The sequence below is a fragment of the Uranotaenia lowii genome, chromosome 2, assembly GCF_029784155.1.
Source record: "Uranotaenia lowii strain MFRU-FL chromosome 2, ASM2978415v1, whole genome shotgun sequence".
NCBI classification, from domain to species: Eukaryota; Metazoa; Arthropoda; class Insecta; order Diptera; family Culicidae; genus Uranotaenia; species Uranotaenia lowii.
Genome location: NC_073692.1, coordinates 208197907 through 208210361, shown reverse-complemented (window position 1 = coordinate 208210361; position 12455 = coordinate 208197907). Strand labels below are relative to the sequence as shown.

General features: G+C 39.0%; 3 protein-coding genes across 4 annotated transcripts; 2 read left to right on the top strand and 1 right to left on the bottom strand.

The window, feature by feature from the left end:
• The first annotated feature begins 507 nt into the window (after positions 1–507).
• On the top strand, positions 508–2321 carry LOC129746697 (uncharacterized). Of its 2 annotated transcripts, none has more exons than XM_055740546.1 (2): positions 508–2165; positions 2282–2321. In XM_055740546.1, exons 1-2 carry the CDS (start codon positions 651–653, stop codon positions 2282–2284), a joined length of 1518 nt encoding a protein of 505 aa, XP_055596521.1. In that variant the 5' UTR covers positions 508–650; the 3' UTR covers positions 2285–2321. The 2 variants fall into 2 exon arrangements, with proteins under 2 accessions (XP_055596521.1, XP_055596522.1); XM_055740547.1 differs by having other exon boundaries at positions 508–1892; positions 2018–2293.
• Positions 2322–5027: 2706 nt separating this feature from the next.
• LOC129746172 (tumor suppressor candidate 3) lies at positions 5028–6798 on the top strand. The gene is made up of 4 exons (XM_055739701.1): positions 5028–5248; positions 5347–6070; positions 6128–6290; positions 6357–6798. The coding sequence occupies exons 1-4, from the start codon at positions 5162–5164 to the stop codon at positions 6370–6372; spliced, it is 990 nt and encodes a 329-aa protein (XP_055595676.1). The 5' UTR covers positions 5028–5161; the 3' UTR covers positions 6373–6798.
• A 463-nt stretch (positions 6799–7261) lies between these two features.
• LOC129747045 (uncharacterized) lies at positions 7262–8972 on the bottom strand. Its single transcript, XM_055741058.1, has 3 exons — positions 8623–8972; positions 8191–8561; positions 7262–8133 (listed from the first exon to the last, which is right to left on the bottom strand). The coding sequence occupies exons 1-3, from the start codon at positions 8750–8752 to the stop codon at positions 7360–7362; spliced, it is 1275 nt and encodes a 424-aa protein (XP_055597033.1). The 5' UTR covers positions 8753–8972; the 3' UTR covers positions 7262–7359.
• Between the last annotated feature and the right edge of the window lie 3483 nt (positions 8973–12455).

The following is a 12455-nucleotide window of genomic DNA, read 5'->3' as shown; positions in this document are numbered from 1 at the left end:
CTATCCAAAAGCCCGGAAAACCAGCGTCCGATGCGAATTCGTACCGTCCAATAGCGATGTTGTCTTGTATACGCAAGTTGATGGAGAAAATGATTTTGTTTCGTTTGGATAAATGGGTAGAAGCAAATGGTCTCCTTTCAGATACTCAATTTGGGTTCCGAAGGGGCAAAGGGACAAACGATTGTCTTGCTTTGCTGTCTTCAGAGATACAAATGGCGTACGCAAAACGTGAGCAAATGGCTTCAGTGTTTCTAGACATAAAGGGAGCTTTTGATGCAGTTTCAATAGAGGTGTTGTCAGACAAATTGCACTCCCGGGGTCTGCCTCCTCTATTGAACAACATCTTATACAGCTTGCTTTGTGAGAAACATCTGAACTTTGCTCACGGAGATATTGCAATTAGAAGAACCTCCTACATGGGCCTCCCGCAGGGTTCATGTTTGAGTCCACTTTTGTACAACTTTTACGTAAGTGACATCGACAGTTGTCTCTCTGAAGGCTGCACTCTAAGACAACTTGCAGATGACGGCGTGGTGTCTGTCACAGGTTCTACTGAGTCTCATCTGCTCAGACCTTTACAAGATACTTTAAACAGATTGTCATCCTGGGCTTTGGGGCTTGGGATTGAGTTTTCTCCTCAGAAAACGGAGATGGTTGTTTTCTCTAAGAAACGTAGACCTGCTCAACCTAAGCTTCAACTTCTAGGCCGAACGATCACTCAATCGAGGTGTTTTAAGTATCTTGGGGTTTGGTTTGATTCCAAGTGTACTTGGAGAGCCCACATTGAGTATCTGAAAGGAAAATGCCAACAAAGAATGAATTTTCTCCGATCAATCACTGGCACCTGGTGGGGAGCCCATCCAGAAGATCTTTTAAAATTGTATCGAACAACTATTCTCTCAGTGATGGAATATGGTAGCTTCTGTTTCCAGTCAGCTGCCAAAACTCACCTCCTCAAACTCGAGCGTATCCAATACCGTTGTCTTCGCATCGCTTTGGGCTGTATGCCCTCAACGCACAACATGAGTCTTGAAGTTTTGGCAGGAATACTCCCTTTGAAAGATCGATTCAATCTACTATCACTTCGGTTCCTCATCAGGTGTGAGGTCATGAACCCATTGGTGATTGTAAATTTTGACAGGCTACTTGAGCAAAATTTTCAAACCAGGTTTATGTCTATATACCATGTCCTCATGTCAATGCAGGTAAACCCTTCTTCATTCTCTCCAACTCGTGTTTGTAGCCCAGACTACGATCATTCTTCTGTCCAGTTTGATTTGTCTATGCAGCAGGAAATTTGTGGAATCCCGGTCCCTCATCGTTCCCTTCTGATTCCAAGAATTTTCGAAGCTAAATATAGACACGTCGATGCTGATAAAATGTACTTTACTGATGGATCACTTATAGAGGAATCAACAGGATTTGGAGTGTTCAACGAAATATCTAGCGCCTCTTACAGCCTCGAGTCACCATGCTCTGTGTATATAGCAGAGTTAGCAGCTATTCATTGTGCTTTGGACAGTATAGCTTCAAGGCCAGTTGGGCACTACTTTATTGTAACGGATAGTCTGAGTTCTGTTCAAGCAATCCACTCAATAAAACCGGGAAAGCACTCGCCATACTTCTTCGAGAAGATACGGGATAGTTTGAGTGCTTTATCAAAACGTCGCTTTATCATCACCTTTGTTTGGGTTCCCTCTCATTGCTCGATAGAGGGTAATGAGAAGGCAGACTCTCTGGCAAAGGTGGGGGCGATGGAAGGCGACACGTACCAGCGTGAAATTGCCTTCAACGAATTTTACTTTTTAGTTCGAAGAAACTCTCTTGTCAACTGGCAGCGCAAATGGGACGAGGATGAGTTGGGTCGGTGGCTGCACTCGATTATCCCAAGGGTAAGCCTTAAACCATGGTTTAATAGATTGGACCTGAGTCGAGATTTTATTCGTATATTTTCCCGTCTCATGTCCAATCATTATTCCTTAGACGCGGTACTCTATCGTTTGAATATTGCTAGCAGCAATTTGTGTAGTTGCGGCCAAGGTTACCATGACATCGAGCATATTGTTTGGTCGTGCGAGGTCCATCTTGTCGCCAGAACGAATTTCATAGACTCCCTTCGGGCCCGAGGAAAACCACCCTATGTTCCAGTGAGAGATGTGCTGGGGGTGAGAGACTTGGACTACATGTTCGAAATATATCTTTTCCTAAAAGCTATTGATCTTCGTCTTTAATTTCTTCTTATTTTCATATTTCCCTATCTATCTTCTTTTTTCTTTTAAAGTGAACTAGATATAAGCACACAATTGTTATCAAACAAAACGAGTTTGGCTCCTTAAAGCCTAAAGGTATGAGCCGTTTCAAATAAAGAATTTACAAAAAAAAAAAAAAAATATTACATGCAAAATGGAAAAATCGGATGAAAAAAAGAATTTCAATTGTTTTCAAACATACGTTGACGTTTTTATTTCCAAAATTAAACTAATTTTTATAAACTTACAACTTAGACACACATAAATGTCCGTATAATTTCCCTTCTTTATGGAATCGGCATGTCGATTTTGGCTCTGGAAACAGGAAGAATTAATCTGAAAAGAGTTGAAACTTCCGGTTATTTGATTATATTTTAATTAATGTTAAATTACTTACCCTCAAAGCCTTTCTAGAAGAGTCTCAATAGTTTTCGGCTCGCTTCTGCAGATCGCCCACCGCAAAGAATAAAATTTTTGCCTTCCATTTGATCTTGTCGTGCTTTTTGTTTCCACCACACAAAACGGATGAAATTTTGACAAGCTCTGAAACTACACGCCTTGAAGCGTACCCGGGCTGTTCAAAATAATGTGTAATATTGACTCGACAAAATGACCCGTGTTTTGACAGATCATGCAGGTTCGCAATAATGGGTCATTTTTACAACTTTCAGGGGTTCCGCCAAATGAGTGTGTAGCTTCATCTTTGGAATTTCGTCCTTCAATTTTGAGAAGACACAAGTTGTCTATGCAATTCCCTGTGAATGTGGCCTAACGTATAGTTAGTATTTAGTTGCAAAACTAAATCATTAAAATTTCGTTGTGGTAGCTTGGGCGGATATGAAAAAGATCTGAATGAATAGATAATTGATACATTTCTTAAAATTTTCTGCTATTCAGCAACAAATGTTCTTTTCAGTGTTATTTTCATTTATAAAATGGCATTTGTAAAGAAGGATATCCTAATGAGCTCATAAGTCGTTATATTTTGTTACTTCTTGATGTACAAAATATGTGATTCCTTTTTAGATTGGATTGGTAGAAAATTACCGTTTAATCTGCGGTTTCGTTATCTAAACAGTTTCCTGCTACACCCGGAGTTTCGCAAGGGAGCCACCTAGCACCGATTGTGTTTCTCATTTATTTCAATGACGCTCTTCTATTGCTTGACGGACCAAAACTCTTCCGCTGTGAATATACTGTTTCTCTACAAAGATGTTCACTATAAAAAAGTTTATTTTTGTAATTTTCTGGTAAAAAAATTCCGAATTCAACAAAATTCTCTGGTAGAAGCCGATTGGAACCTACAAGAATATTTAAAACTTCCTGAAAATTACAGGAAAATCCCGTTTCAAGCCTACAGGTTAATTTGACAGTTGTTTGCCTGACAGTTGTAATTTCAGCTGACGAAATCGTCCCAACCACAGATAAAAAGATTATCTAAATGTGATATGGTTCATTTTCGGAATTCGACATAACCCTTTTCGCTGCCTCTAGTAAACATTAATGCTTATTTATGTTATTATGTTTTATGTTATTTACCAGTATTCTCTACAATAACCATATAACTTTTAGTTTTAGTTTTTATGGTTCAATCATATTGTTAATACGGCGTTAAGAAAAAGTGCACTGAAAAGTACATGCGTTACATAGTAACACTCACGCTAGAAATTATTAAACCATTTACGATTCAAAAATAACCATTTTTGACCTTTTCCCAGGAAATGCCATTTTATGAGTTTTCCATGAGAACTCATAAAATGACTTTTCGGGGAGAAGTTGAAATATGGTTATTTTTTAACCGTAAGAAAGATACCATAGCAATTAGAAAATGGTTGCTTTTTAATCGTAAGTGCAGTTTTGCGTGATTTGTAAAATTAATTGCAATTGTTGAAAGAATTTGGGAAAAAGATTTGTCAGAATATTTATTCCATTTCTTTTACGTTACACTTATAAATTATAGCCCATTATAATGTTTTGTTTGCACTAAAATTGTTTGCAAGATAATGTTTTGTTTGGTTACTAAAAGCAGCCAAATCACCCGGTAGAGAAGTTCCCCCAACGAGCGCTGCGGATGGCCAATGCCATAATTAATAGTTTGCAATCCGTTAACGAGAGGGGGATCCATTCATCCACGCCCGGTGGGAGATGTTTTTCGAACATTCCGGGCCGTTCCAGATTCTTCCGGATGGTGAGAAAAATGATCCCTTTTGAACTTCTTTGAAACCATTTCTTTTTGTAGCGTTGGACCGGTGAATGAGTCCTCGTCCTTTTCGATTTTGTTGGTGGTTCAAACGGAATTGAACCGGCGTCATCCAATCGGTACCCTGAAATTTTTTTGTATATGATGAAAATTGAAATAACCACTCGAATAATTCAAATCACTTGAATGATATTTAAATCACTTACCTTTCCCCATTATTAAATTCGATGTTACTACGATTCCTAGAACCGATTTATTGGAAAATAGGATACACTTCTGCGGAGAAAAAATTTTGCTTTAAGGGCGTCCAGCTGCAATGTAAACCGCTTTCAAAATGGCGATACAGAGAACAGCAAATTACTCAACCATTTTCTGGTTTATACTCGAAAACTACCAAAATGGTTAAAATCCTTCCAGGAAAAATTATTGAAAAATAACCATATTGGCGGTTCTTAAGTAAATATCAAAAAATGGTTATTTAAGAAACATAAATGGTTATAAAAATTCGAGCGTGCTAACTAAAGTTTTCTGCTCTTACAGTGCAAAATGACGTTTTTACACGGCCGCTGAGCGACACGTCATTCAAAACGTCAGTCTTGCAACCCGTCGGTGTTTCGATTTTCCGATCGACAGTCTTGATAATTTATTTCAAAAACAATTATCAATTTATCTTCTTTATATTAAAGAAAATAGTTACAACTGGTTCAGGAAAATGCGGATCTTAGTGAAAATTGCCATTCTTATGGCTATTTCGCTATGTATGTTTAACTATGTGGAGAGTCAAGCCAAAGGAAAAACGGTAAGACACCGGGTGAAAAGTTGTCACAATTTACAATTCCACGTCTACGAAATTCATGTTAACTTGATTATTCACTAAAATCAATTTTGATATTCTAGTCACAGTCATTGTCGGAAAAGGTCCAACAACTTACGGATATGAATGTCAAGCGCCCGGTAATGCGTTTCAATGGTAATCGATTTAAGGACTTTGTAAAATCGGCTCCCCGAAATTACTCGGTGGTAGTCATGTTTACGGCGATGGCCCCGGCACGGCAGTGCGTTATCTGTAGACACGCCCATGACGAGTACCAAATAGTGGCCAATTCGTACCGACATTCTCCAGTGTACTCGAACAAGCTGTTCTTTGCCATGGTCGATTTCGACGAGGGCTCGGACGTGTTCCAAATGCTTCGCCTGAACACGGCTCCCGTATTTATTCACTTCCCGGCTAAGGGCAAACCGAAACCGGCTGACACTATGGACATCCAAAGGGTTGGTGTTTCGGCCGAAGTGATCGGTAAATGGATCCAGGAACGTACCGACATCCAGATCCGCATCTTCCGTCCACCGAACTACTCAACTACCGTGGCCGTTCTAATGCTGACGGCCTTTGTTGGTGGTTTCTTGTATCTGCGTCGGAACAATCTAGACTTCTTGTATAACAAACAGATGTGGGGATTCCTTGCAGTTATCTTCTGTTTTGCAATGGTTTCCGGTCAAATGTGGAATCACATCCGCAGTCCGCCTTTCGTGCACAAAGGTCATAACGGAGGCATTGCCTACATTCATGGATCCTCGCAGGGACAGCTTGTGATCGAAACCTACATTGTTATGTTCTTAAGTAAGTGGCTAACGAATATTTTTTAAAGTTATCATGTTAAATTTTAAATTATTTCAGATGCCATGATCGTTACCGGTATGATTTTGTTGACTGAATCTGGATGGCAAACCGATGCACGAAAGGGAAAGATTAGTGCAGTCGTAGGATTGGTTCTGGTGATAGTGTTTTTCTCACTTATTCTATCGATTTTCCGCTCCAAGGCTCAGGGATACCCCTACAGGTAATTTCAGAACACAAATCGTAGTTTATTAGAAACTGCTTATATATAATTTTTTTTGTATTTCAGTTTCCTATTCAAATAATTTATTTGACTTAAAACACTATGTAGGATTATACTGAGGGCCTTTTCTGGATTGGCAGGATGAAAAATAATTAAAAGATTGCGAGTTCTGTGAAGCACAAAATGCTCTGTAGTTTTCTATGCGGCAAGTGAATAAATACTGTGTGCAAAAATTGTGAATGTTCCAATAAACAACGTCACAATAAAAACTGAAATCCAGCAATCGGAACTAGTACTGTTGGTAAATATTCAACTGACTTGGTAGTGATAATTCGGTAGTGCAAAAAGTACCCCTCCTTCATATTAATACCTAATAACAACAGAATCTGTTCCGTCGATAAGCAACTGCAAATTGTAGCTGGCTTTAACAATTGTGTTGAATTTGAGTAAATTCACATTTTTCGTTTTCCCAAATAAAACTAAAAATAAACTGAAAACTGACTACATATTTTTCACTGCCTTAGTTAGTTAATAGAAATAGGTCCGGAGAATCTGATATATGAATAAACCAGGCATTAGCTCGAGGACGTGAAAAAAGCATGTTCTACAAATATTCATATAAAAATGCTCGAATTTATGCTGAGGTCATTCAAAAAATGCATATGTTGTCTACATACAGGCGCTTTACAATAATTCTAGTTGTTTCAATATATCCTTTTTATCGAGTGTGTTCTGAACAATCTAAAGCAGTTAAAACGTGGGATTCGATTACACTTTAAGAACTTATAAGTTAAAGAAAGTAAAGTTTAGTTTTGAATTTTTTTTTAAACAAAAATAACCTTAATCATAATGATATTGAAGAGCTAAACAAAATTAAGGAAGCTAAAAGTGGTATCTTAAAACCGACGAACTTTTTAAACATATTTAAGTAATTTGATTTCGCATCAATCTTTTCTTTTATGCTTTATGCTCAATCATCAATTGTTTCTTTTATTAAAATTTATTTATTTCGTTTTCTTATGCTAAATCGATGTTCTTATAATGGCGGGGATACTCAATGGAATCAACATTAATTGAACATGTTCTGAAAATGCAATAGGTCACCATGGCTATCCCGCAGCTGGTTCATACCCGTTCCTTTCCGTCGCTTGCGGGCCACGGAAACTCGAATCCGTTGATTATCTTCCGATCGTGTTTTGGCACTCTTTAGACAGCGGTGCAGGAATTGCAATGTTTCACCGGAAGAAAACTGTGGATCGGCATAAACGACTACTCGATGAAACAATCGTATTACGCGGCTAAACTTCTGGAACGGAATTTTCATTTTGACACCCTCTTCGTTAGTACTGCGGGACGATCCGGTCCAGGAGCAAAGTTTTAAAAATTTACGGTCGAAAAAATAATCTACCATTTGCAGGCAGACAGTTCGACCATTTCCAACGTATCGATTGCGTCCGAAAATGTTTCCCAGCGAAAGTATTACGTTTGTGACGAATTGTTCGTCCCTGGCCGTTTCTTCCAAAGATTCCAGTTCTTCCAACGTTTTAACCGGAGCGAAGGGAGCATCAGGCTGGACATGGGAATTGTTTGATACCACTGTAGCTGGTGCGACTAGATTTTGAATTACAGGACGCTGCAAACCAGGTTCTTGGACGCTTTGCGGATTCATTTGCGTAAGAAGATTTACACATTTACTTAGTTGCATTTTCGTGCTGGCAACTTCGTTAAGCACGTGATTCATCTGCTGTTGTAAAGTGTTAACTGAAACCTGCAACTTCGAACAGGACTTACATTCAGCATTCGAGGATAGATTCCTTTCCATAAGCGTTCGTTCCCGAATGGCCTACAATGTAAGAAAACTCATTACAAAAATATTCGTAAAAGGAACACCTAGATATACCTCTGCAAAGCTTCTATATCCTTTCTTCCTAATTTTGCAACGATAAGTTTTCATTACGCGTCCATCAACCCTGACATCCGGATCTATTTGAGCTTTCTCCATCAGACGATATCCAGCGGGTCCTCTCGGCCAGTAGCACATATCTGCACCTTCGATGGGGGTACGTTCATCCGTTATTCCGTTGTTCCATCCGAAACGGAAGACCCACCGGGAAGGCATAACCGAGAGAATCAAATCACCACAATCGAAAATTTCCACTATTGAATACATGTCATCTTCAACAACCCTGCTGTAAGCATCTCCAAATCCATAGTTATTTTCACTGGGTATTATTAACTCTGCATCTTTAAACGATGGACCTGAATCAGCATCTGGAAGTCAATGAACGTTAAAAATCTTGCATGTAAATAACAAATTAAAGCAAGTTCTTACCACAGTCAAAAGCTTCTACAGCCTCATCCTCTCCTCCGTTGTCGGCCGGTGAAGATTCATAGGAATGGTCTATCTGGGTTTCCGATTTGACCACTACGCTGTCGAATTTGTGCGGATAAAAGGGATCCATTTTTCTTACTGTACCGTCAGAAATATCAACCTTTCACTTGTGAAAATCGATGCACACCAAAAGTTTTCCCCTTTCATTACCAAGAAGTTTTATATCCACATATTTTATGTTTATGACTCTGCCATTGAGTTTTAGCTCAGCCGTCTCTGTTTAGTAAAGGGTGTTCCGCACAAATAGGGGAAAAGATTTGATCTTAACACCTTTACGAGGCAAGGTTGCCAAAATTATAAATCTGTTCGAAATTTCAAATTCCATCCAGAATTAGGAAAACTTAACATCTGTTAAATTGGTATTAATGAAAAAAAAGTTGATGAAATCTGTTAAATCAATTAGATGTTTCATTAGTATCTGGGGGAGGAAGACTAAATAAAAAAAGAAAAAAATCTTTCGAACGTCAAATTTCTCTCATCAATCTACCGACCAGTGCGAAGGTTCAAAATCTTTCTTTCACATTTAGTGAATTTCAATAAAACTGTTTTGATGTGAAAAGCACTTGTTTTGCATGAAACAATGATTTGATTAGATTTTGTTTTGCTCTGGCGAATTCTGCAGATCAGGCGTATTGAGTTGCTCAAATTTCGTTGAAGTTTTTGAAGCTGATAAATAAAAATTGTTTGATTAATGGTTGTTCTAAAAATAGCTTAAATAACAGATTTAGATTTAGGGTAGTTCCCATTGATCGAACAAAATTTTTATACAGTTTAAAGTTTACGATTACAATCTTTTCAACAATTGTTGGCTTTTTGCCGAACAGTAAAAAAACGATACAGCGAATTTCAGTCTTCCTCCCCCAGATTAGTATTTGTAAATTTCATTCTACCTTTCACTTTTCAATTTTCGGGATCGGGAAGACACTATTTGGCCCCAATAATATCATGATTTTCAATGCCAAAAGACATATCCCTATTCAACAGCTGATAACTTTTTTGTCTAAAAAGAGATGAAGTTTCGGTTTTCGACAAAGTTCAAAACCATAATCTGGCTCGGTTCCTCAGAAGAAACAAAAAATATGTTGATTTTTCAGAACAAAATATTAAATTTTCCTGCGAACATTTTGAAATTCTGCAAAAAATCATAGATGAGTTTTGATCCAAAACGAAGCTTTTTAGACCCCAGCCAGGGTTTGATAAATTGAAAAACAACCCCAAATGGACTCATCTACTTCTACAAAGTAATGTGCCAGAGCGTGGATAACAACCTAGTCCAGCGCAGTGCGGTGACCAGTTGACAAAAGTCAAAAATATCGCTCTATCAAGCCTCAAATCCAACTTTACCACAATTGATTGAAAAGAGGTTGGGTTGGAGTTTCATGAACGAACATGCTTTTGACATAATTTTGCTTACACGCACAGGATTGGTTCAAAGTTGAAAAAAATTTTTTTTCGACAACTAAAACTTTTTTTGAAACTTTTGTTTACCGTTGATAAGTTTTGCAGTAAATTCAAATTCTTCGTTGTATAAGTTGAAGATTTAAATGCAATGCGCGTCGTGTAGTACTTTTTAAGCGAGAAAAATCGTTTTTGGTCCTTACAGGCTGTAAATTACAGCTATCTCTGTATTTACCATTATTGTTGATGTGGGAAGGATTCTTTTTGTCAAACTCTTTTTGTTTCTGATGGTGGAGTTGCTTTAAAGCTACATTGAAGAAAATACAAAATTACTATGTACATTATTAAATTTAAAAGATATTGAACTTACATTCTAGTTTTCCTTCTCTAAATTAACATCAACTTATCTTCACAAATATTGTTTCCTGGATGTTTGTTTAGACAGTTTCTCTAATCTTCAACAAATGTGTTAACTTGTAAGTTTGATGTGATAAATTTATAGCCATGTATGCTTCAATCTCTTAGCGACAATACTTACAATCAAGTTAAACACAAACTGCTAATCTGAAACTTAAACTGCCTAACAAATAATCACTTTCTTTCAAATTCAATTTATCAAAAATGGCTTCCTTTCGAGACTTCCTGTCGCTGCTAACTGGCGGTTTATTTTCACTCTGCTACTTCGCGCTCTTCTAAAGTCGATAATGCAGTCTGCGCAGCACGAGGGGTCTCTCGATGTAACAATTATATTTGTAAGTTTTATCAATAAAAAAGAAGCTTCGACGAGAAGTTGTTGCTGCCTGCCGACCAAGCAACTGCTCTGTCGGTCCAATTCCAACCGGAAACCGGGATGTTCATTCCGAGAGTTTCGGCTACGAGGACGGAGGAACTGGTTGGAGAGCTTGATCCGAAGATTCATTATTCGGAGTGGACCACAACCTTCAACCAATGATCACCCGGATGGTAACGGCTATTCGTGGCGATCGCGACCAAACCAAGGCTGATTAAGGAACCAGGGATCAAGGACAAAGGTTGACTTCTGTTCCGCCAAATGATTGTTTTTGACCAATACTTAGGGGTTCTGGTCTCTGGCTTGTAACACTTACAAGGCTTTTGTGTGCTGGATGTGTCGTGCTCTTTGTACTTCGTTACCAAGCAGCGCGTGTTAACATGGATGGCCCTCTGGTCGTGACGTGTTTAAGCTTCCTGGCTGCATTCTGGTGGTGTGTGGCGCTGTTGTTGGCTTTGAAGGCTGCATTATTCGGGGAAAACCATCACCTATAATTTTCTCTCATAGCGATATTATTGAAAACTAGATTTACCCGCGACCAATCACTACAACATCGATGGAAGTGTTATCTGACGCTTACAAGCCTTCAGGTGGGCGGATACACTCAGAGTGGTGCTACAAAAGTGTCTCAACAATAGATTTTACCTAACCTGTGGACTTTTTCGAAGTTGGTGGTATTACTGAAACCAGGAACATCAGCAGAGCATCCCGTATTGTAAACTGTGTTGTAAATACCTACTTGTCTGCTAGATGCTCTTAGCAAGCTATAAAAGACAATAAACTTCAATAGACTAACTGTAAAAGTGGGCTGTCGTACAGAAACCACGGTTTAGAAAAGGATATCTTCAACGGACGCCTTACGAATTGTGGCAAGTTACGGGAAACTCTCATATAAAAAAGCGTGCAGGTATTCGTCACTGCGACATTGTGAGGGACGAGGCAAGAATGCCTTCGACTACGGCAGCCGGGAAGCTATTTCCCAAGGGTTTCACCAACATGCACCCTATAACTTGTGCAGAATTGTGAGAAGCTTCTTTGAAAATCGAGTCTCGACCTACGAAACCAAAACCGGGAAACGAACTACCGCCGCGCAGGTATTCCACAGGGACCCATACTCGGATCTGTGCTGTAAAACGCCATGTTTAATGGTGTGCTAACGCTGAAGCTACTTGCTGGCGATGATCACCAGTGAAAAAATCGAGGAGATAGAAGACCACCCTATAGAGGTAAAGCTTATCCTATCCAAATTACGGATCACACATCGACTGATAGCTTTCGTTATTGCGGGCATTATCCTTATGGGCATCATACTGGCGGAGGACAAGGGACATTATGGATCAAGAGCTGTTCCTGTCCGACCATTATCGGTTTAAACTCATCAGCTCGCCATATTATCTGATTCCATTGAAGTTGGAAGAGAATACTAACGCGCTATAGGTATTGATAAGCAGAATTCTCTGCAGAAACTCAACCGACGAAGAAGCGGCTCACCAGTCCATCTCGCTTCCAGAAGTACGTACCCCTAGAACATCTTCCATGCGGCCTCGCCGCTCTTCCCTTATACAGTGGTGCTCAGATGTCTCCT